This window comes from Lissotriton helveticus, chromosome 10, assembly GCF_964261635.1.
Source record: "Lissotriton helveticus chromosome 10, aLisHel1.1, whole genome shotgun sequence".
Taxonomy (NCBI): Eukaryota; Metazoa; Chordata; class Amphibia; order Caudata; family Salamandridae; genus Lissotriton; species Lissotriton helveticus.
In genome coordinates, this window is record NC_136071.1 from 1,026,824,152 (window position 1) to 1,026,850,355 (window position 26,204).

A 26,204-nucleotide genomic window follows, 5' to 3' on the forward strand; every position below is an offset into this window, starting at 1 on the left:
TTGCAAATTGTTCTTGATATGATTAAAGGGCACTCTGATTGTTGTGCGATTTGAGATGCCTTTTATTTTGCTTCCAGTAATGTTTTCACTGTAGCATCAATATTTAAACAGCAGTATAAGTACCTCTTTTTTTTCAACTCAAAGTCTTCAGTACTAACCTATTTTACTGTAGCTGTACACGAGGCGTATATCAAGCTCTAAGGACGGGAACTTATCAGGGAAAGGTAGAAATCTCTGCCTGTGCACTTTAGCTGTTTTAAAATTATCATTAGTTTGTGTTATATTGAGTTTTACAGATAAATACACACAGACAACAGTGTTTCTCCTGCCTGTATTTATTTTTAAAAGCGGAAAAATACAGATAAGTGGGCTTTGTTTGAATGACTCTCCATGCTGTCATTCATGAATTCTGGGCTAACCGCTGTGCAGATTGGCAGCATACAGAGCCTAAAAACTGGATGAGATTTCTTTAAATAACTCCATATATCAACATTTGTTTATGATAGAATACTAATATTTCCATGTGGGTGTATTGTTTTATTTGCCTTTGTAATGTGCAAAACCAGACATACATCAAAGTACGCATGCATACTTATCCGTTAAATCAATATGTAAATATACAAGTTGTGACTTCATTTGTTCACAAAACTCAAAATAATTGTGGATAATTACGGATACGATGGGCAAAAAAAATATATGGATACGTTCAGATGAACCTGGAAGCCCTAGATATAATACCTAGGATTCTGTAATCCCTGTATAAACAAAAGTAATTAATTTATGTATAATCGGCGATTTGTGATCAACCAAGTGTAATGATGCTCTCAGGCTATATATTGGATTCCAGCTTTATTTAAGGTATTACAATAAATACAGGTGAGCGCCAGGGAGCAGCTGCTACCCAACACCACTGCTCTACAACTGCCACATCATTCCAAAGATGCAACCATTACATTCTACCTGGCATCATAGCATTCCTACAACAATAGCACGAGCCTTGAAGGTATACACAATAAAAGGGCAACACAACACATCCCGCTCTCTTCAACCAAAGAAAGAAGGAGTGCAAAAGCTAAATACTAACAACCAAAATAAAAAAATAAAAAAACGACATGAGAAATAACAATAAATAAAAATATAACTTAGTCAACAATAATAAGTCATTTCATAACGTAGTCCTTGAGCCAAGGGGGTAAGGCACTTGTTCTTTTACCATAACCCCTCTCAACAAAATTGGATTCACCTTTGTCTTTGTTAGAAACACCATTGTTGCAATCACTAGCAACCCTTACCCCCCTCACAAAAGGACTGACCCACCAAAGGGTCTCACTTACAACTTCACTCGTGTTCCCTTCTACACCTGCCAATTGCGCTTGTAAACAACTATCATCAAAATGGTCTTCATTCCAATCAAACTTATTTTGGCTATTTGCCATTTCTTCCTCCACACCATCACACTGATCTCGAATAATAGCAATACTTTTCATATTCCATACTTTTCCATCACTCAATCTTACAGCATTTCTCAAAACCTCAATTACCTGTTTTTGTTGCTCAAAACGACTTTCACCCTTTGGTACTTTATAAGGTTTCTTTACCCTCACCCATTCTCCTACTTTAATTTCCACATTTTTCGTGCCATAGTGGTTATCATAAAACTCTTTACTTTTAGAATGGAGTAACTCCAAATCAATCTTCACTGCAGTTGGAGACCACTGTGTAATTTTACCTTCCATTAACCAAACAGGATTGATTTTGCTCCTCGGTAACCTTCCCCTCATCATAACAAATGGAGACAACCCTGTTCCAGTTTGTGATGTAGTTCTGTAAGACCACACTGCCTTTTGTACTTGAACCTTCCAATCCAACTTTTTATTAACTGCTGCCTGAATTACTCCTTTGATCACCCTATTGAATCTCTCAACTGTGCGTTCCCACTAGGATTGTATAACGCAGTTGTTTTATGTTTAACACCACACTTTTGAAAATAACTACCAGCCATGTGTGACAAAAATTGCACTCCATTGTCTGTAAGGATACAAACAGGTAACCCCTCCATAATAAAAATCTTGTCCAAAAATGTTAACACACTCTGTGTGTCCGCTTTGTCCACAAACCTTACAATAGGCCATTTTGTAAATAAATCAATAGCCACCAAACCAAACTCTTTCATTTCACCAATTGGTCCCATGATATCCACTGCAATCGTTTCCCACGGAAGCTCCAGAATCAACCCATCACTCATGCAAGGTTTCAACGTCTTGAGAGTCTTATCCGCTGAACTACAAACTTCACAGTTCCTAACAAATACTTCCGTGTCCCTATTCACCATAATTTTGTTCCTCCCAATACCAAAATGTCCTTCATGACATAATTCCAAAACTTTCTTCCTCAAGGAAATCGGAGGAACAACTCTGTCACCTCTGAAAAGTATATCTTTTTCTAAAGACAACTCCATTCTAACCTCCCAATATGCTCTAAAAATTCCTTCCATAAAACATGGTCTTGGCCAACCAGTACTTCTATACTCCTTAATCTTTTTAAGTTCAACATCCTTATCTTGTTCTTCCAACCACTCTTTATTGCGGATAGCAGGGGTCCCCGAATCGTGAACTAAAGCAATACTAACAGTCCCCCACGGGTCATCCACACATTCCTCTAGTGGAGATGGCAATCTAGACAGGCAATCTGCAATTATATTGTCTCTTCCTGGCAAGTAAATCATTTTGCAAATAAATTGCTTCATGCGCATTGACAATCTTGCCATTCTTGCCGAAGCTCCAGAAATGCCATCTGATGACAACATTTTCACTAACGGACGATGATCTGTCCTAATAGTAACTGGTTTCCCCCACACAAAGGCTCTAAAGTGTTCCAGTGCCCACGCGCATGCCAACGCCTCCCTTTCAATAATAGGGTACCTGACTTCAGCCGGAGAAAGTGCTCTTGATGCAAAAAGGATAATCTTCTCTTTCCCCTTCACATCTTTCTGGGATAACACTGCACCTATACCTTTATCGCTCGCGTCCGTTGTCAACAAACATTCAACATATGGATCAAAACTTGCTAGTGCATTGACATTCTGCAGATCAACCTTTATCCTATCAAATTCACCTTGGCATTCATTTGTTCAAACAAACTTCGTATTCTTCTTAAGCAAATTCCGAATATTAAATACCTTTGACGCAAAATTGTTCACAAACTTCGCGCAATATTCTGCCATTCCAAGAAATGTTCTCACCTCTTCCTTTGTACTTGGGGCCCCTGAATTCACAATATTTTCAATCAAAGCCGGCTTAGGTTTCACACCTTCCTCACTTATGATGTGCCCCAAATAAGATACACTTCTTTGGCAGAACTTACACTTTGATAACTCCACCGCTAGTCCTGCCTTTTCTAAGACTTTCAAAACTTGTCTTAACTTAGAGTCATGTTCTACCTTGTTCTTTGCAGCCACCAATATGTCATCTTGGAAAAACGCAATCATATCCATGTTCCCCAATAACCTATACATCAATCTCTGAAATACAGCTGCAGCTGACGCTAATCCAAATGGCATACTTCTAAATTGATAACACCCGAAGGGTGTGATAAAAGCCGTTAGATACCTTGATTCGGGTTCCAACCCTACCTGATGGTATGCGGCGGATAAGTCTATAGTCGAGAACCATGTAGCACCCTTAAATGAAGACACCATCTCGTTGATCTTAGGTAATGGAAATTTTTCTATAATAATATTGTTATTTAGATGGCGTAGGTCTATGCATAAACGGATCTTGCCGTTAGGTTTCCGTGCAGCGACAATGGGACTGATCCACTCGGAAGCTTCCACCTCTTCTATAATCCCTTTTTTCCAATAGGCCTTGCAACTCCTCCTTCACCTCTTCTCTAATTACCATTGGGATGGGTCTAACTTTGTGCACGTTCGGTTCCGCATTAGCCTTAAGTAGTATTTTATGCTCAAAGCCATTTAACCTTCCCAGCATAGCACCAAACACTCCTGGAAATTCTTCGCTCAAAACATCACTCAACTTGCTCTCCTCATCCACAACCAACACTTTTTCTTCACTATTTGGGTCTAAAATAATATTAAAATTTTTCTGATCCAACTATCCCAAAACTGATGGTCCCACCTTAGACACGTATAACTTGCCTCTTGTGCTCCTTCCTTTGAATAAAAATATGAGCCACCTGTAGCCCAGCATCTCAATTATCTTCCCCGTATAGCCTACTGGACAAATATCTGAATTTCTCAATTGATCACCAATTTTTCCCACAAAATATTTCTTCCAAACCTGCTCATTTACGATAGTGTAAGGGGATCCCGAATCCGCATACACTTCCACTACCACGCCACCCAACGATACCTTACATAAGGGTTTCCCTTCTAAGGCTTCATCTGATATGTTGATGACATTACCTCTCACGTTCTTTACAGATTCCAACCTTTCATCCTCCTCTTCCACAACTACCTCTTCCTCATCCCAAACATACTTACCATTGCTACGCTTGCGGCACATTTTTGAAAAATGTCCTATCATTCCACATATACCACATTTCCAATTAAGAGCAGGGCAGGTCTTACTAAAAGCCAAGTGTTCTTTGCTATCACAGCGATAACATCTTCTTTCTTTTCCTCTCATATCTTTTTTCTGAAATCTTGTCGGTTGACCCGTCCATCTTCCCCGTGAACTCTGTTGATACCTCGTCTGAGTTCTGTTTTGTGGTTGAATTTTACAAACTGCGCCTGATGTTTTATCCTGTTCAGTTTCTTTTACTACAGAAGAACATCTCCCCGACATTTCCGCCTTTCTCATAATCGCCAATACATCCTCTAATGGCGCGTCGCCATTCACCCATAGTCTATCCTGTAACGTTGAGTTATTGTTATGCATAACAAGTTGGTCCCGTATCAATTCATCGTGTAGAGTTCCAAATCTACAATCTATCGCTAATTTCTTCAAGTCATCAATCCAATCATCAACCGTCTCTGTTCTGCTTTGCTTCCTTTGAAAGAATTTGTGTCTAGTCACTCCCATGCACACTTTTGGTGCGATGTATTTATCCATGTCCTTAATGCAGTTTTCAAAAACATTTAAATTTGCATCCTCCACCTTACTCATACGTGAATGTGTTTTCAGACCAATTGCTCCTAAGGAATGTAATAAAATTATTTTCTTTTGCTCCGGTTTCATCTTCTTTTCTTCATCTATTGCCTCTATGTAATTTATAAAATACTCCTTCCATTCAATCCACTTTATCTCCGGATGGGTACCAGTAGCCCAAAACGGTTGAGGAGTGCTTATTGTAAAGTTCTGTTGTGCCATCTTGCACTCTGTATTCCCACTTGTGTTACCAACAATATTTTCACTAGAGTCTCCTCTCTCCATAAACGTCTCTTTTTTTTTTAATTACCCAAAGTCCCTTTTCTGTATTTAAATTACTTCCCCCCGACAATCTCACCTGTATTTCTTCTTATCTTTTTCCCTTTCTCTCAATTTTCATTAAATCTGCTTCGTTAATTCCTCTCGTCGTGTACTTCCTTTTTACCTTCCGTTTTCTGCTTCAATTCAGTATCTTCCGCTTTTCCAAAATGGCCGCCGCGTAAGGTCACGTTGCGTGACCTTGCGCTATTGCATCATTTCCTCAATAATCCAAAAGAACTTCCAGCATTCGACCAGCACACAGCCTCGCGCACAGCCCGTACCGAACCTCACCAGCTGTTCGTAAAATGCAGCCGACTAGAGATTCAACGGACACTGTGCGTATTTCCCAAAAGCTCTCCGTACCTCGCGGAATGTCGCTCTTCACCACTTCTGCTTACCGCCGATCCTCCGATGTAATTTCAATTCCAACTCCACTTCCATTTAACTTTGTAAAACGATAATCCACCACAGTAATTCTTCTTTTCTAAAAGTCAATGAATGTACTCCAATAATTCCTTTACAACTCCGTGAGCTCTTCTCCATGTTCCATCGTCGCCAATTGTAATGATGCTCTCAGGCTATATATTGGATTCCAGCTTTATTTAAGGTATTACAATAAATACAGGTGAGCGCCAGGGAGCAGCCGCTACCCAACACCACTGCTCTGCAACTGCCACATCATTCCAAAGATGCAACCATTACATTCTACCTGGCATCATAGCATTCTTACAACAATAGCACAAGCCTAAAGGTATCCACAATAAAAGGGCAACACAACACCAAGCCGCCTATTATGAAGAAAAGACGTTAGAACTCAACTACTATAATGTTATTGGAGTCAAGTTCGGACTTCACAATGCCTGCTGCAACAGCCAGCAGCCTAGGTGAAAGGCTGGCCAGGTCATAGAGCATAATTAAAGCAGCTGTTACAGCAACAATTAGAATGTTGGTTTTCTTTCTTCTGCTCTATTTTAATATCTTACAATGACAAACAGAGAGAATATGTTTAGTTTTTGCTCTCCTTTGATAGAGGAAAGCCAGAATCTTTCTGAATGTTTCTATAATTTTCGAGCTACTGCAGCTTTAGTAGTAGTTGTAAATACAGACTTGTATTGAACCGTTTGTATTATCGGTTTGCAAAAAATACCCAACAAGTTTTTGATGTGTTTAAAGATTTTCACTAGAAGTTTTCTTTTTATTCTTCAGGTTTGCAAACATGCTCACTCTTTCCTATAAAAGAGCTCGCACCAATGTCTTAAGTGGTATGTGGGAATGGTGATGGTGTGGCCTTGTATTATATGGGAGAAAGCACCCTCTGGAGGACATGATAAGGATATTGCAATTCACCTATGAATTCCAAACCCTATAAAGGAACTCAGCCTTTGGCCATGTTCCTCTTTATGGTTATGGAACTCCTCAGTGACTTGCAATATCCGTATTATCTATTTTACATGTGGTACTTTATCCCTCATGTATGCACTTTGTCATATTTCCTTTTCAGTCACCAATCCTATTTTGATATTGCTTGTTCATTTTTTGCCTTAGGGGTGAGTTGAACAATATCTTTATAATTTTGTTTTCTTTCTTCTAAAGATACTGAAGAGGGTCATGTTTTGTCAGTTAGTGCTGTGTTTCTTATCTGTGATACATGGACCCATTGGGAGTTCATGACATCAATTGAATGGGTCTCTGACTCTCTGGAAAATGAATAATATTTGCATATAAGTATATATATATTCACTGAAAAAACCATAGGTTATAGACCATATATAGTTAGGGCTTAGCATTTAAAAAACCTTATTTTACTCACACAAAACCATTGAAATTCCATATATAGTTAGTTGCACTAACTATATATCGCGCACCCGCAATCCACTGCTGATGATGTCACATATTACATCATTCATGACATGGTCAGTGACATCACTGATGACATCACTGATGACATCTCAAATGACATCACTGATGACATCTCATTTGACATCATTCTTGTGCTAATACGATAAACCTCTTCAGACTCTAATATAACCTTAGATACACTCAGTGTATACAGACACTCACACACTGTCACTCATCCATGGAGTTACTCACACACGTAGTCAGTCATGCAAAGAAACAATCTCACCTCCATTTCCTCAACTATACAGTTATACACACCTTACTTATTCAAACATATACTAACACATATTTACTCTCTTATACAATCCCTGATACAAGTTCACAATGATCCATACAGCCACTCACACATTCACTAGCTCTCATGCACAGTTATTTATATATGCCAACTCTCACATGTACTTTGTTTTACATATGTACTTACTTTGACATGTAGCACTGAGATATCCATTCACTCACCAATACACTCATGCACACAGTCAACCGCCCATACAGGTGTTTCCACATGCACTCTTGAACTCATACACCTAGTGAATCAACTGCTCACACATCTATGCACAGAGTCACACACCTCCCAGCCACCCCCACACAAACTCAATCTCCCATACAAATACTTGGGCAACCAATCAATAACACATATAGCCTCTCGTATAGCTAATGATCAACACATGCAGCAGTTTACATCACAACAGACATACTGATGCACACATTCAGACAGTTTAGTCACTAACCCATGCATTTAGTACGACACATTTATTCACTCACTCATACAGTCAGTCACGCACCTACTAAATCCTTCATCCAGACACTTATACATCCACTCATTCTTCAATATATCAAACATATTTAAACTTTACAGAAACACACAGTCACTGGATGATGTTATCAGTGATGTCATTTGAGATGTCAAATGAGATGTCAAATGAGATGTCATCAGTGATGTCATCAGTGATGTCATTTGAGATGTCATCAGTGATGTCATCAGTGATGTCACTGACCATGTCATGAATGATGTAATATGTGACATCATCAGCAGTGGATTGCGGGTGCGCGATATATAGTTAGTGCAACTAACTATATATGGAATTTCAATGGTTTTGTGTGAGTAAAATAAGGTTTTTTAAATGCTAAGCCCTAACTATATATGGTCTATAACCTATGTTTTTTTCAGTGAATTTTCAAGGTTTTTTAAATGCTAATTCCTAACTATATATGGTCTCTAACCTATGGTTTTTTCAGTGAATTTCAATGGTTTTTTAATAGCAAATATCATAAGCTGTCGAATGTCAAGTACGTGGTAAGTAAAAACATTTTCGTGTTTATGCACACTGATCTGCTTTGAATGCTGCCCCCCCCCCCTCATTTCTATTAGGAGTACTCTCTCTTTGCAGATAGTGAAGGGTAGTTAACGCAGGCCTTTTCCCCCGTTGTAATCCGTCGTGCCTGCTTCTCTCTCCATTTGATTGATTGTTATCCAAGCATTTACTGTTTTAGAATTGGTTCTCTTTGGTTCATTCTCTATTTACAAACAAGCACAGAGTCGCAATACTCTGTTCAGTCTTTGCAGATAGCGAAAAATCGTGTAAAAAAACAAAAGGAATCGAGCAAAATCAGTAGGCCACTAATGGGATCTCTTTTTGACCTCGCTAAAATAGAAACATTAGGAACAACCCCTCATGACAAACACGAAACTATTGAGATGAACTGAACTCCACACCATGATGGCTGCAATACAGCTCGGCTCCGCCACCCACCCCGCCCAAAATAACGATAAACTCTATGCAAATATTACAAATATATACAACACACCAGCAAAGTAACAGGGTAAAACATTTTATTAAACAACTATTTACATAACTATTTTATACTTTTTGTTGCCCGATCCGGCTCGCTCAATCGATCGAGCATGAAACTCATGCACTCTGATGGTTCAAAGTTTTGAGGAGTGCTTGTAACACTGTCTGAAGCCTATTTGCACTTGCTTCAGCTTCACTATTGTCAAAGTAAAGTGGGGACTGTTTGAGGACGTGACTGCATTTGTGAACAATGTAATGCGGTGCCACCCTGAACCGCTTGACGGAGGCCCCCGAGGGACGGTGTGATGGCGCGGACTCGGAGGGGGCGCTTGGCTCCGGCTCCCTCCCCAAGTCGTGTTCTCCTGGTGTAGCCTGAGATCGCCCCCGACATAGGTGGCCGGCTCCCGGGATCAAGCGGAACTTTTTGCCTTTTGGTAACTCTTCCATTCTTGACCTTGTCCCACAATCCGTTTCACCTAAAGACAGGCTGTAGTGGGGCGCCCCTTTACCATTTCAGTTGCCATTCCGCCCGCTTTTGCTACACTGTGCCTCTTCCGCTATTCAGCTGTTTACCGCCCGCTCTTTCGACTACAGCGTCTCGCTCACCATGTAGTTGAGTTGCTCCCGCTCTTGCGGTGCAGCGATAGCCGGCTGCCACAGTACTCTCAAAATGGCAGCCGGCTCTTCAGATTTGGGCGTGGTCCACTAAAATTGCCCTGCGACACCTTGGAACTCGGACGCTTGTCTGCTAGAGATTGGGCTCCATTCTCGAAAGCGTCCCCTCAGCCTTGAAGATTCTACAAAAGTCTTGGGGGCCCCCGACTCCCGCAGGCTTCTGGTGGAGAGCGGCTAGCATTATTGCTCGTCGAATGGCCACGACGGAGCTACGAAATGGTGGTGCTCTCATGCTAACGCCAGCTTCAGTCTGAAACATCCAGAAACACTGTAGACTACCAATTCGATCAGTTCCGGTAGCGCCCCAACGTGACCCGGTAAAGAAGAACTAGCCCTCCCCTCTTTGACTGATGGTTCTTGTTGCCTGTCCCTTCTGTTGTCATTTAACAGAACTATTTAGCCTGCTGAAAGGGGTTGTGTTCCGACCGCTGGTTGGTGGAGACATTTTGACTATATTCTAGACCTGCGTTGTCGCGTAATGCGTCATATGACGCGCCGCGTTAGCGCATCCGGAAGTGATCCGGGGCGCGACGCGCAGCGCGTAACGTAAGCATAACAGGTCATATGACTTGTTAATAAAACTTTTCATTGGTTCATTTTACTTTTCTTATTCTAATGATGCTTTCGAACATTATTTTTTCTTAAATATATGTTATAATGTTCCAGGCTAATGTACTTTCCCGGAAAATTTACAACTGTCCTGCAAGTAAAATATATTCCTTTTTCGAGAAAAAGGGCGTTTCTTCGTCCCATGACGGAGCCGTTGAGCAAAAGAGGGTCGGCCTGCTGTCTTAGTCGCCGATACGCCTGAATATCAGATTCTTATCGATCACTTTATGTTGCAGGAGTAGAAAACACAACAGCCCTTGACCATTTATCTTTACTGCGTTCCTGCGTATTATACCTTTTACCCTTCATGTAATTGGACTGCTTTATTTCACTTGCCTTTTACTGATTCGAAAACAGTGACTATTATTAAAAACTTTACCAATGTATATACTACTACCATGTTTTCTTTTAAAAACCTTTATTGTGAAAATGTCATTATACAAATACGGGCCTATAACCACGTGGGCCGGCCACGGAGCAAACTGTAATCGTATATGATGAGTAGACATTTACACTGTAGAGGAACGTAACGGGCGGGCCATTAGGTTGCAAGAACTAAAGTGTCTAACAGTTGCGGAATCGGTGGACGTACATTTTATAATTAAAATACGACAGGGCCACTTACAATAAAATTATCTAGATATACATTTGCGGGCAAGTACCATGGGTGACGTTAATTCGAACTTTCAATAGTACAGTAATCAATAACGCATCAGAACTTAATATCAATAGGGATATCGAAATATTCAATCTATTCTCGTCCCCGCCCGCCATGTGCTTCAAAACTGCATACGTATCTCGTGATATCAAGGTTGTGCAACCAGTACACAACAAGGAGTTACGAGTCCCATTTATTCCGGCGCCATTTTGGGCGAGGACGGGCAGGTCCAGGATATAGTCAAAATGTCTCTACCAACCATCGACTATGATGATGTTCATATGCTGTATTTATTAGAGTAACACTCATCTGTCCACATGAAATTAATTTGCCACAATCTAAACATGTCATTTTAATCTTTCCAAAGTTCTTCTAAATATTTGGGACCGTTTCCCTTGCCTCTGATGCTGTCAGTGCCACTTCTTTGATGAATGTACTGGCAGGTCGGGGGTTCTCCTCCAAATCTCTCTTTTATGCAGCACTATAATTAATCGGTGCCACCTCTCCATATGACGATGCATGGTATAGTTACCATAACTATATTTTTTTTCGGTTCCTCTGGAGAGTACATCGTGGCAGATGAAGCGTGTAACGTACCGGGCATTTACCTTTTTTTGCATGTAGAGGAAAGGAAAAAAAATTCGAGCGTCCGAGTTCTAAGGTGTCCCAGGGCCATTTTAGTGGACCAGGCCCAAATCCAAAGAACAGGCCGCCATTTTGAGAGTCCTCTTGCAGCCGCCTGTCGCTGTAGCATCAAGAGCGGCCGAAACTCAGCTGAATGGCAACTGAAACGGTAAAGGGGCGCCCCACTACAGCAGACGAGCCTCCACCTAGGAAGGCCCGTTCACGCCGCCTCCCCCCCCCCTTCGGGCACCTCACGCCGTTATTCGGAGCAGGATTGTAGGATGGCCACACCAGTACGGCAACTTGCTAGACACCACCTCGGTGCCTACCGAATCTCAGCGCCTTGTGGTGTCTTCTATTCAGAAAACATTGTTGTACTGCCTTCGACCTATTCGCCGCAAGTGCGCACGCAACTCAGCTGCATAGCTTGCTAGACACCACCTCGGTGCTAACCGAATCTCAGCGCCTTGTGGTGTCTTCTATTCCAAAAATATTGTTGCACTGCCTTTGGCCCCATTCGCACATCGGTCCGCTACTGACGCCATCTCACAGGCCAACGGGGCGCCCCACGCCGACTTTCAGCATTGTAGGATGGCCACACCAGTGCGACAACTTACTAGACACCACCTCGGTGCCATCCGGATCTTGGCATCTCAGCGCCTTGTGGTGTCTTCTATTCAGAAAATATTGTTGCGCTGCCTTTGGCCCCATTCGCACATCGGTCCGCTACTGACGCCATCTCACAGGCCAACGGGGCGCCCCACGCCGACTTTCAGCATTGTAGGATGGCCACACCAGTGCAACTTACTAGACACCACCTCGGTGCCATCCGGATCTTGGCATCTCAGCGCCTTGTGGTGTCTTCTATTCAGAAAATATTGTTGCGCTGCCTTTGGCCCCATTCGCACATCGGTCCGCTACTGACGCCATCTCACAGGCCAACGGGGCGCCCCACGCCGACTTTCAGCATTGTAGGATGGCCACACCAGTGCACCTTACTAGACACCACCTCGGTGCCATCCGGATCTTGGCATCTCAGTGCCTTGTGGTGTCTTCTATTCAGAAAATATTGTTGCGCTGCCTTTGGCCCCATTCGCACATTGGTCCGCTACTGCCGCCATCTCACAGGCCAACGGGGCGCCCCACGCCGACTTTCAGCATTGTAGGATGGCCACACCAGTGCGACAACTTGCTGGACACCACCTCGGTGCCATCCGGATCTTGGCGCGTTGTGCTGCCTTCGGCCTATTCGCACATCGGTCCGCTACTGACGCGAACTCACAGGCCAACGGGGCGCCCCACGCCGACTTTCAGCATTGTAGGATGGCCACACCAGTGCGACAACTTGCTGGACACCACCTCGGTGCCATCCGGATCTTGGCGCGTTGTGCTGCCTTCGGCCTATTCGCACATCGGTCCGCTACTGACGCCGCCTCACGTGCCAACGGATTTTCTACGCTTTTTATACCCTATGCCGCATAACAGGTCATGTGACTTGTTTATAAAACTTTTCATTGGTTCATTTTACTTTTGGTTTCCTAATGATGGAAGACTTGATCATATGACCTAAAAATAACACTTTTCATTGGATGAAAACTATTTTTTTTTCCCAAACGATGAAAGCCCCACCTTGTTTCTGGATGTTTCAGACTGAAGCTGGCGTCAGCATGAAAGCACCACCATCTCGTGGCTCCGTCGTGGTCATTCCGCGAGCAATCATGGCAGCCGCTCCCCACCGGAAGCCTACAGGAGTCGGGGGCCCCCAAGACTTTTGTAGAATCCTCAAGGCGGAGGGGACGCTTTCAAGAATGGGGTCCAAGACCTAGCAGACAAGCGTCCGATTTCCAAGGTGTCCCAGGGCCATTTCAGTGGACCAGGCCCAAAAAGGAAAGAGCCTGCCGCCATTTTGAGAGTCCTGTGACAGCCGCCTATCGCTGCACCGCAAGAGTGGGCGCAACTCAGCTGAATTGCGGATTTTGACACAGTGGACCAAAAGCGGACGGAATGGCAACTGAAACGGTAAAGGGGCGCCCCACTACAGCAGACGAGGCTCCACCTGGGGAGGCCCGTTCACGCCGCCTCCCCCCCCCCCCGGGGCGCCCCACGCCGTTATTCGGAGGGCGGCAACTCAGCTGAATTGCGGATTTTGACACAGTGGACCAAAAGCGGACGGAATGGCAACTGAAACGGTAAAGGTGCGCCCCACTACAGCAGACGAGGCTCCACCTGGGGAGGCCCGTTCACGCCGCCTCCCCCCCCCCCCCCGGGGCGCCCCACGCCGTTATTCGGAGGGCGGCAACTTACTGGACATCACCTTGGTGCCATCGTTCTGCTGCCTTGGAACTATTCGCACAACAGACCGCTACTGATGACCCACCCCCCGCGACGCCCCACGCCGGATACCGAAATCAGTGCGGCACCCAGGCAACATCACCTGGGTGCCGTCCAGAAATCTGGACGTTATGCTGCCTTGGGACTATTCGCACAACCGACCGCTACTTCCTTCTTTTTCCCTAAAAATGTTTAAATGTTTTTACTGTTTTTGTTTTGTTGTATATATTTATAAGTTATTAAAGTTTTATAATCCTACTACTTTGTTGGAGTGCTATATATTTTTAATGTGACACATAATTGTAAAAACTTTGATGTACAAAGAGTCATCCCTGGAATCTTCCGCTTCAGGCTCGGTCCCCTCCCCAATCACAATACAGGATGGTTTTCAGATAGTGGGAACGCGTGTGGTGTGACGGATCTCATCGGGTGTGGGCCTTGATCTACTATAACTCCTTTGAAGAGGGTTAATTCTTTACAGCTGGGGCCATAAACTACATCTGCAGGGCTAGCTGATAGCCTGGGACCGGCCTGGACAATCGGACACAGAGGAAGAGGAGTGTCAGAGGGTGCGGTAGTGAATAGGGCGAAAGGGAGGTGTCGGGCGGGCACAGGGTGTGATTCTCAGGGAAGAGCAGCGCAGATGGGGGGAGGTTTATTGCCCATGCATAAGACAGAGAGCGGGGGTGACCAGTGCCTGGGGGAGATGCTTGCGAGGGTGGGGAGCCATGCTAAGGATCGACAGCGTGGAGAGAGTGGGTCTGGTCAAGGCATCTAAAATGGCTGCCGTGCACGACAAAAGTGTGGCATTTGAAAAAAGGCAAGATGGCGCAGACAATGTTTTTCAACACTTCCTGATTTCCTTCGAATCGAACGTTAACAGACGTTGGGGCATATTACCAAAGTTAAGTGATATTTACCCTAACGATGCTTAGCAACGAATTTTTTACCGCTAAGCATCGTCAGAAATTATCGCAGATAAACCTTGCTATTATCAAGGTTTATAGCAAATGCGATAAAAAACGGCCGCAATGCATTAATATCGCTGAAAAGTCAGCGATATTCATGCATTACCGAGCTAATGCTCTTAGCCATGTTATCCACCTCCCATTGGATAACATGGCTAAGAACTGCTCAGGGCAGGTGTTACTTTTTGGAGATATTCGCGCTTAGCGCGAATATCTCCAAAAGTTGGTAATAGGAGATAGCGATGTTAGCGACTGTTTCCAGTCGCTAACATCTTGGCATGCCCACTTTGCCTGTCATTAGTGATAAATATCACTGACATGCAAAGTGGGGCCCAAGATAGTCGCTATCTCCTACTAGCGGTCGCTAACTGGTGTTAGCGACAGCTAGGTAATACGGAGATAATTTTATCTCCGCTTTCTTGGCTTTTAAAGCCAAAAAAGCGGAGATAAACCCCCTTGATAATATGCCCCGTTATCTCTCCCACACTACCGGTCCCCCTGGGCTTAAACGCCGAGATGGTAGGGACTGCATCCCGTGAAGATAGGCCGAGACGTCACTCAGCAGAAAAAAAAGTTTAAAAAAGTCTATAAACATACAATAAGTTAAAAGTCAATCATTCTTCATTCCTTGTAGTACGCTCCCCAGTCCGCTTCCCGTTACGCTAACCGGGCGCACCCCACCAAAAAGGGGTCATTTGCCCCTTCGCTTTGGCCTCCTATTGTCTCTCGATCCTACCGAGAGACAAGATGGCGGCCGCTACGGACTGTTTGGAATGTTTACAGACGCCGGAGAACCAATCAGCTTCGCTTCACAAAGCTCCGTAACGCGAAAAGTACGTGAACTGGAGCGCTGCCCGGTCCGCTGTTACAGATATATATCTTTTTTTGAACGTTAATTTCTCAAAATCCACTGCAGCACATATATTGAGACCTAGCAAAGGCACATCGGGCTACCAGTCCCTACAATTTTGCCAAGTTTCGTGCAAATCCATTCAGCCGTTCGGGCTAAAAGTGAGGCCAACCGCCCTATGGAAAACTCAATGTTAAAAACACGTTTTGGGACCCCCCTTTTTTCTCGGCCCCCCCTTGACGAACCCCCCCAAATTTTCAGTGGCTGCTCAGAAACAAAATGTTCCATTTTCCTGAAAATTTCAGCCAATTCCGTCCACAAACGCCAAAGTTATTAGACATAGAATTTTCAAAAATCCCATAGAGAAAAAATCCTAACTATATATACCTACTGGCGACCGCCAGTAGGTAATATATATATATATATATCAATCCACAAGGTTGCCAACTCGGAATTGCCACACTCGAAGGAGTTAACACGCAGCATGCACCAGGTAGCGTCGTTTACAGCACGCAGCAAGCTTTTCCATGCGCCATACGCGTTTCGAGCACTTTGGTGCTCTTGTTCACTGGCAAAATGACGGAGCACACAGGTATCACGGAGCAACTTTTTTATTCAATACTTAGACCGCCAGTAGGTAATATATATATATATATATATATATATATATATATATATACGCTTAAAAACAGTAAAATGTAAAACCGAAAATTATAAAACGTTCTGTAAGTATGAACCGGTTTGAAATTGGAGACCTAAATTGGCATCCTTAGCTTGATTTTTGGGAGCAGAGCTAATACAGCACAGTGTTATGAACGATTGTTCGGCTTCAACTGAAGCACATGTATGCTCTGACAAATAAAGAGTAGGCATTAGAAGCACAAAAGCGATATGAATATTGCTTTGTCTGTTGTAAATAAAATAAATTTTTCAATCAATCAGGGTTTTGTTGAGCGCACTACTCACCAGTGAGGGTCTCAAGGTGATCGGGTTGGGGGGGGGGGGGGTAGTAAGCAGCTCCATTAGGGCCATTACAAGAGCCAAGTTTTGAGGTCCATTCTGAATTGGTGCAGTTTCGGGCTCCATCGGAGGTTAAGGGGGAGTTTGTTCCAGGTCTTGGCTGCAAGGTACGAGAAGGATCTTTCACCAGCACTGGTCCTGTAAAAACGAGGGACAGCGGCTTGGGCGAGGCCGGCTGAGCGGAGGTTTCTCGTAGGGGCATAGGAGGAAATTCGGTTGCTGAGGTATTGGGGTGCGGTGTTGTTGAGGGCTTTGTAGGTATGTGTGAGCAACTTGAAGGTTATCCTTTTTTTGACGGTGAGCCAGTGGAGGTTTTGGGAGAAGTGGTTGTGTCATGGGATATCGAGGATAAGTCTGGCTGCAGCATTCTGGACGGTCTGGAGTTTGCAGAAGATGTTTTTGTTGATTCTGGCGTAGAGGCCGTTGCTGTAGTCCAGTCTGCTGCTGATGAGTGCGTGGGTGACGGGTTTCCTGGAGTCAGGGGGGGGTCCACTTGAACGTCTTGCGAAGTATGCAGAGGGTGTTGAAGCATGTGGAGGATACAGCATTGATCTGGGGGTTCATGGTGAGTGAGGAGTCGAGCATGATGCAGAGGTTGCGTGTGTTGGCTATTAGGGTGGGTGGGTTTCCAAGGGCAGGGGGCCACCAGGTGTTGTCCAATGCGGAGGGGGTGGAGCAGAGGATGAGAACTTCAGGCAGGCAGCTGTTGCTCATCCGGGTTGCGACAGCTTTCATCCCTTCTTGGAAGTTGTGCCTGAATTTCTTGAGGCCTGTCGGGTCTGCGGATGGCTTCTTTAGGAGGGGGTTGACTTCGGCGCCCTTTCAGTTGTCAGGGAAAGTGGCTGCGTCAAGGGAGCAGTTGATAGTTTGGTGTAGCTCGTGTGTGACGGCAGTGGCGGCCCTGTGGAAGATGTGTGTCAACACTGTCCCTGGCATCCAGACGTGAGTGGGTCCCACATGTTGGAGTAACGACCTGGCGGTTACTCCCTCCAGTCATTGTTGCCGGTGTTTTCTGGACATCTAGGCTGGTGCCCTGCGACATCCCCTTAGAGGTTCACTAGAAGGACAAACTCTCTTGCACTCCCATTCCTTTTCTGGATTACTTTTGAATCCATGACATACGGATAGTATTCCACAGGATATTCCTCTGACAGTCACCTTCAGTTCAGAGTAGATTAGGATTTTTTCTTTTTCTCTTTTTCCCGGTTCTGATGAAATTCCACTCATTCATTTGGAGACGATAGGCATGAAACATGTCGACCTTTTAACCACCTTCACTCACCATCATACACACTTGGCTGCAGCAGGTTTAATTCTCCTTGCCAGCAGTGACCCTTGTGGTCTGTTAGCCATAGCATAAGTGTCCAGTTATTAAAGGTTCTTAAGGGTACTCATAGCTATTTTTAATACACTCACTGCACCCATTCTACTCACCACCTGTCTGCCCCACCACCTCATCACATAGCTTGGCTGACTAAAGATCTCCAGCAAAGAGCCCCCCTGCGGGGCCCATTGAGCATTGCAGCTCCAGTCTAACAAGCAGCTGCACTATGATGAAGCATGACACCTCTCGGGTGTGTGAGGGCCCTTGCTCCTTTTTGGAGCACTCCTCACTTTCTGTGCCTTCTCTTACCTGGTCTTCCAATTCCCCTTGCCCCACCTTTCCCCTTCCTTAGGAACTGCATGCCCCATTGTCTGCCTGAAGATGTGTTGCGGGCAGGGGTCAGAAGGTGCTCCTGAGTGGATGCTCTTCATTGCCTTTCAGTTATCTTCTGTGGTGAGAGGGGTCCAGGTGAGAAGGGTCTGTTGGGTGGTGTAGTTGGGGGTGGGAGTTGAGGGGGTGCCATGGTCTTGATCGTCGAAATTGTTGTAGAGTATCTTGATCTTGAGGTGAAAGAAGGAGCTGAGTTTGTTGCAAAGGTCTTGGGAGGGAGGGACGTTGGTTGTTTCGCTGTTGGGTTTGGAGAATTCCTGTATGATGGTGAAGAGATCCTTGGAGTTGTGGACTTTGGCAAGGATTCGTCTTGGATGAAGTTTTTCTTTGTTGATTTGGGTGGTGTACTGTGATGGCTGTTTTGTAGGCGGCATGTGTTTCCAGGGTTCTGCTGTTTCTCCATGTCTTCTCCATTCATCGTCAGGAGCGCTTGGATTCTCGGAGTTCCGTGGTGAACCAGTTGGCTTTCTTGTTGTATTGTCTTGTGGAGTTTTGAAGGGGGGCGAGAGTGTTGGCACAGTTGGCAATCCATTGGTGGAGGTTGCTTGATGCTGTGTTGGCATCTGTTGTAGTCGGAGGTGGAGTGCAGGTAAGGAGTTCTACAGAGACTTTGCTCCAGCTTCTGTGTGGGAGGCTTTGTGTGTGCTTGGGTGCAGTGGGTTTTGTAAAGGTGAAATGTATACAGTGGTGGTCAGTCCAGAGCAGTTCCGTGGTGTGGCTGAAGCGAATGTTTTTCCCCCCGCGAAGATGGGGTTGAGTGTGTGTCCTGCTGTGTGAGTGGGGGTGTAGACAAGTTGCTTCAGTCCTATGTTGGTGAGGTTCTCCAGGAGGGTAGTGGTGTTGGGATCACTGTGGTTGTCTAGGTGGAAGTTCAGGTCTCCAAGAAGTATGTAGTCCATAGAGGCGAGGGCATGCAGTGTGATGTGGTAGGCAATGACACTGGTGAAGGTGGTGTGGGGTCCAGGCGGTCTGTAGGCAAGTGGTCCGCGAAGCGTCATTCTGGGGTTGGGCTGTAAGTGGATGTGTTCCATGGGGGGTGAGGCGTCATCAAAGCTGGTGGCAGTCAGTCGAAGGGATCTTTTGTTGATGGAGACTCCTCCTGGGCAGTTGTGGCGGACTTTTCTCAGGATCTTGAATCCGTGGAGAACGGTGGTTGCGACGTCAGGTGCGGAGCTGGTGTTGGCCCAGGTCTCTGTGAGTAATGCAACGTCGAGCATGTGGGTGTAGAGGAAACCCCAGATTTCTATGGCGTGTCTGTGCAGGGAGTGTACATTGAGGAGAATGCAGCCTAGTTGTTTGGGAGCGCTGGCATACAGTGGTTTGGAGGCTATTGCTGGGGTCCAGAGGTGGGTGACCTTGTTGGCCTTGATAATCCCTTTTAACCATGCTATATAGTATCTCTGATGCTGTGCAACATAGCTTAATTAAAGCAAGGCTATACCATCATTTTGTAGACACACGCCTAGAAAATGACATGTCATTATTTACATTTTTATTTGCAGATCCAATTCAGATTGGTACATAACATGAAACATTGCTCAAAAGCCTTTTTTTGGAAAGTGGGGGAAAGCAACACAAGTGGGGAGTGCAGGAGCAACAAGGTGGCAAAGCGGGTGGGGGAAGCAACAAGAGCAGAGGCATGTAAGCAACATGGGGGTCTAGTGGGGCTAAAGCAATGAAGGAGGCTGAAAGCAAGAAGGAAGGTAGTGGTGGTGGGGGGAAGCAACATGGTGGGCATGGGGGAGCAAACCAGTGAGAGGGAGATCAATATGGTGCAGAAAGGGCAGGAAAAAAAGCAAATAGGTGAGAGAGTGCAACATGGAACTGGGAGCGGAGAGAAGCACTGTTGAGAAAGCAACACAGGCAGATTGAGCACATAAGGGCAAGCGTATTAGGAAGGGGGCACATGGACAGAAGAGAGCAGTGGGAAAGAGAGAACAAAAGAATCACACCAGGGAGAATGCTGAAAACACACCACTCTCATTGAGTGCTTAAACAAAAAAGAAGCAAGTTGGGCCTGGGAGAGGTGTCTGTGTAAGGACACAGCAATGCATCCTTGCTCAAGAAGAGGGACATACCCAAGGGAAATGATAGCCCACACCTGCTAACATGACACTAGCAAAATAGACTGACAATTCAGGCAACCAATTGTAAACAATGGAGGGGGGTCTATGACCCCTGTAAGTTTACAAATCTTGCAATACTTCTTGCAACAAAGCACATGCACTGCCTAGTAGGTAATACTTTAAAAATGCACTGCCTTTGGATAGACAATCAAGAAAATCAAGAAATGCTGAGATACTTTCAAGATTATTCTGCCAAATTGAAAATGGCAATGTTAAAGCAAAGTATCGTTTTTACATGTTTTGAAATTGGGCACAATCGTTTGAATAATCAGAATAACTTGTGATAAAATGTGATACTAAATGACACTAATGCAAATTATTTTTATGACACATTTACCTGAAGAGACCAATCCAAACATGTGACAACACGATGCTTTGACCAATGTTCATCATAGAACTGCCGATTGAAAGAAAGATTGGATCCAGCTTGAACATCCCTGCATATTGTTTTTTAGAAACAGAAAATGTAAGCAAATTTGATTAAAAGTTTGAAAAACAGTACAACAATCAATGTTTAAAAATGAGACAATGTGAATGCATTTGTCCAATGAAACATTAATATTTTCTTGATTAAGAATTACAGTTTGTTAGAAATAATTTATTATTTGGGGTAGGGGACTGCCCACTTTAAGGAATAATCATAAATCTTGTCAGTAGAATGCTTTAAGGCACTAAATTAACCTGAGATCAACTCCAGGTAGCTATGGCATAGAGCAGACCTCACCATTGAACTGGATTAATAGTTTTAATCTATCCAATTTGTTCTATCAGGTCACTTTTTAGAGTTAGCATTACTATTTTAATCCTCACTGTGATTATCTCCATAGGACAACTATGTGGGCCACAGCTAAAATAGTTTTTTTGGTCTTGTTACTGTAGCTACCTGGTAAAATTAATCTTCTATATGTCTAACTTTTAAAAATCATGCAACCTATCTTATGGACTACATGGCTTACATGGGGTGACTTACTAACATTTAATAGGGAGATTTACCTCTCAAAAAGGCTTATGTTGGCAGGTTGCATTGCAGGTTTTACACTGCAGCAGTCAAGTCACATAGGTTCGGTCTGAAGCCATGTTTAAACTGCAACTATAGTGGATTGCAGAATAAGTGACATTTAATTTCCTGGACCCTGGCACACTTTCTACACCATAGACTAGGGACAAGTTAAAAGTGCAATCAGGATTAAGCCAATATAACCATGGTTAAAGAGGGAGCACAATCATTTTTACATATGGTTAGCAATGGTAAAGTGCACAGAGTTCAAAAGGCAGTAAAGCAGAGAGGGTAAAAATCTGGGGGTACATTACCCAAAAGATGGCAATTTCCGACATAATTAAGTAAAACAGCATGCCTGAAATTCTAACCAATGCCATTTTCATCAGCAACAATCTAGTGCGATTTCCTGCTCAGAATTGTGTCAAAAATAAGGAATTGCCATAATAATTGAGTGTGAAAATCAAGATTCTTTGGTATTTACGCATTTCTTACGTCACCCATATGGTAAAACTGAATAGCACGGTATCCTGCATCCTGGACATACCAATACCATAGGACTCCGTAATTCATTCCAAAACTGTGAGTATCAGTAATTCTGGGAGTGGGTATCCTTTTATGCTATTCCCAGCCCACCTGCAGTGTGAACTAGAATTTACCAGCTTAATTTAACTTTTAGTAGTGACCTAAATATCCTGAAAAAGACATGTTTTGTATGTAAACTAGGAAATGTAACAGCAATAGTACTTATATTTGGAGACTGCTTTGCAAACTCTAACTTAATGTATCTCAGGTGATGTTCAGAGAACGTCCGATCGATAGACAACAGCCCTTGGTATAACTGGGGCAATGACACTGATGCAGCAATCCTCCGCCCAGAATTACTGATACCACAGTTATTGGTGATTTTGAGGTGATAGAATACCCTGATATTCTCACTCACTGAGCAGCCCCTGAGAAATGAGGATTTAGGAAAGAAAATTGCTGTTTCAGCACCTGGGTTCTGTGGTAATTTACAATTTTAACCTGTGTTCCACCCCAAAACTCAACTATTTTTAGCTGGTGAAATGGCCTGGTGCTAAACACTGGGAATATGTCAGGTGCATTAACTGCAATTAATGATTCAGCCTCTAACGTTGTTCCTGACTAAATTGGTAATTTCTTGGCCCCCTATATAAAACATTGGTGTAGATTTCTTCACAGTAAAGGGGGAGATGTACTGAAGATGTTAGAATGCATATTCATTCAACTTTATCCCTATGAAGCAAATATTCGGTAGCTGCTCCTGGATTTTTCTGGGAGTGCATTTCAGTAAAAAGGGCCAAAGAGGAGTTGCTGAGCTCTCAGATGCTTTGGATATCATCAATAATGGTAAGGAGCCAAGGCTGATTCACATCTCCCTTTCAATTCAGAAGACTTGTGTTGGACTTGGCCCTTTCTGTAGGGTCATCGCCAAACTTTTTGCATTCTTCCTCCACTTTTTCTCACCATGATTTTGCTGGTATTAGGACCTTGCACACTTACCACTGCTAACCAGTGCTACACTGCTTGTGCTCTCTCCCTAGTGGGCCTGCAGCACTTATAATGCCACCCATTTAAGTAGTCCTCTAACCATGTCTCAGTTCTGCCATTGCAGAGCCTGTATGTGCATTTACACTGCCATTTCAACCTGACAAAATAGAACAACCCTTCCTTATTAATGCATATAATTCATCCCTAAGGCCAGCCTGGAGAGCCCAGAAGGCAGGGCGCAATGTATTTAAAGGGCAGGACATGTACTTTTAAGTTTTAGATGTCCCAGTAGTGAAAAAACCTCAAAGACATATCACTACTGCAAGGCATACATCTCCCATAGGATCACATTGGGATTCACTGATTACATTTTATAAGAGTAATTTCCAAATGGGAATATAAAACGGATTCAGCTTTGGTGTTAATATCCAAAATTATGGTGAAGTCGGATTTTAAATTGCAATTTGAAAATGTCACTTTTAGAAAGTAGGCATTTTCTTACTTTTGCCGTTTGGTGCCTGCTGCTTGTCTATGATCACATGTCTGGGGTGGGTGACAATTGTGCTTTGTGTATTCCCTCAGATAGCTACACAGAATGGGAGCTTAGGTGTGACTTGATTGGCCATCCTGGCAGGGACATGCTGGACCCTTACTTACACCTGAATAGGCTGTGTCCTGCCACTACACAAAGGGCTGCACGCCTTCCAGTAGTGGAGCCAGGGCAGAAAGGGCAGGGCCTCTGTGCACTTTAAAGGCCTGTCTTTGAAGTCTTCCCCACTTTAAAGGCACCAGTGGGAATATATACCGGACCTCAGACACCACCACCTCAGTACACTTCTGGACCTCTGGATACCCTGCCAGGAGAAGGACTGCTGTGATGCTGAAGGACTGCCACTCTGCTGGACTGCTCAGTGTTGGACACCTGCATTGCTAAGCTGCCCTGCAGCCTACTACCCTCTGCCTGAGTGAGAAGGACTGGACCTGCATCACTTGACCCCAGAACCCAGAGTAACTCCAATGGCTTTTTGGTTGACCTCCTGATCTGAAGTCTCATCGACATGATTCTGCACCTAGACTCTGCCAGCTGTGAATCTACCCTACCAAGTGGTGCCAGTCCAGTACTGGACCTTGGGAAGTGGGCCTAAGATGCTTGTCAGCGGAACCGACGCCTCTTCTCTGCTGACCAACACATTCTTGAGCAGAACCTATGCATCTCCTCGGCTGAGTGGCGCATCCCCAAGTATAACCGACGCATCGCCGCTGCTGCGTGTATTAGCCCTGTTGCATAAGGCTTACATCGCCACCACCTCTCGCATTTTGGGACTGAGGCTTTGCCTTTCAGAACTGCCACTATGCAACGCTGTACCCAGCCCAAACTCTTCATATCCCTCTTCAATGACAGCCTCGAAGAAGAAACTCTGCATCGCAGCATCGTCACTCATCGGAACCAAGGCATCATCCCCACTGAGCCACACATCTTTGACACCGGACTTTGCTTTACAAGCCTTGTTAACTGTATCATCGACGTTGACGCATCAGAACTGTGCAAAGTAGCCTCGTCACCAACGCATTGCCTCTGCTTCATGACGCATTATCGGCACGAATCCACAATACGCTACACAATACGGATTTACGTGCTTTGTTCAGTGGTCCTAACTGGGTCCCTGTAGCTAACCCATGCTCCATCGCGGTCAGCCTAAACTAGTGACTTTGTTCCTGTAGAGAATTTGGCTTTTTGGCACTATTCTACTTAAGAACTTTGAAATTCAATTTCTGCAGTTCTTCTTTTGTTTTTTTTATCATGGGGTCTTGTTTAATTTATTAAAGTTTACTCTATTTTTCTAAACCTGGAGCAAGATCTTTTTGTGTGGTGTTTTCACTGCTTTATTGTTTGAAGTGTTGCACAAATACTTTACACATTGCCTCTAAGTTAAGCATGACTGCTCTGAGACAAGCTACCAGAGGGTGAGCACAGCTTAATTTAGGATATGCCTGCCTCTTACCCTGACGAGAATTGTAGTTGCTGTTTGACCAGGGCTCATACCCCAGACAACCAACAAACCCTTTCTGACGGTAACTATTATAGAGACACAATGTTGCCCTCGTGTACGCAATGAACGGTTCCAGGTTAGGCACATGCATACACAATATAGAGGCTAAATAAGCAAAACTGATAATGGCAATAAAAAAGTAGTTAAAATATAATAATGAACAATCAAACAAAAATTACTGTGTCAAATAACTGCACAAATTAACATTCAGCAATCAGGCAATGTATTTTGCTACATAACAGAGCAGCAAGACACCCTTGATTAGTCAATTAGCATGCTACTGCACGTTGACTAGACTATGAATCTAAAATGATTCCCACTTGACAGGTTCAATACCCTTGTGTCTGCCTCCTGGCTCATTAATTCTAAAGGTCTAAATTGAATAATAAAAATAGTTGTTTGAATTGTGGTGATGTAGTTCAAGTAGGCACTTTGATATGCAGTTACTTAAACTGATTCTAATGCAGTTACTTACTTACTATAATCAATGCAGTTTAATATGTTACAACAATAAACTCTTTCGAGACAGTTGTGTGGGAATGATGTACCATTAGGGAGCCAATTTAAATGTCTTCCTGCAATACATTGTTACTTGGCATATCAACCACGCTTCATTGTTTTTTCAGGTCCGATCATTATGGCGTAGGATAATTATTGTTAGATTAATAATTGAATATTTTATCGATTCTTAAGATGTGCCTGGATAAAAACACAATCTAGGGAGAGTAAAGCTTAGAAATTTAGAATATTTTCATGCATTAACAAACAACACGATTTTGGCACAAATAAGTCACATTATCATCACTGTCGGACCGCCAGTAATCATACACTATACGTGTGCATACTTAGGTAGATGTTACCACTGTTGAGAAATTTATATTTTTTTAATCTATAGGCAAATAGGTAAAATGTGAAGCTTTAATATCTTTAAACTGCTGTAAATACGGCCAT

The 26,204-nt window shown here is 43.8% G+C and overlaps 1 protein-coding gene across 3 annotated transcripts in view; it reads right to left on the bottom strand.

The window, feature by feature from the left end:
• Positions 1 to 26,204, bottom strand: part of DYNC1I1 (dynein cytoplasmic 1 intermediate chain 1) — a 2,048,030-nt gene that overhangs the window by 640,582 nt on the left and 1,381,244 nt on the right. For all 3 annotated transcript variants that reach the window (XM_078663722.1, XM_078663723.1, XM_078663724.1), the window contains exon 9: positions 21,031 to 21,130. In XM_078663722.1, coding sequence (XP_078519848.1) covers positions 21,031 to 21,130 — 100 coding nt within the window. The remainder of the gene's footprint in view (positions 1 to 21,030; positions 21,131 to 26,204) is intronic.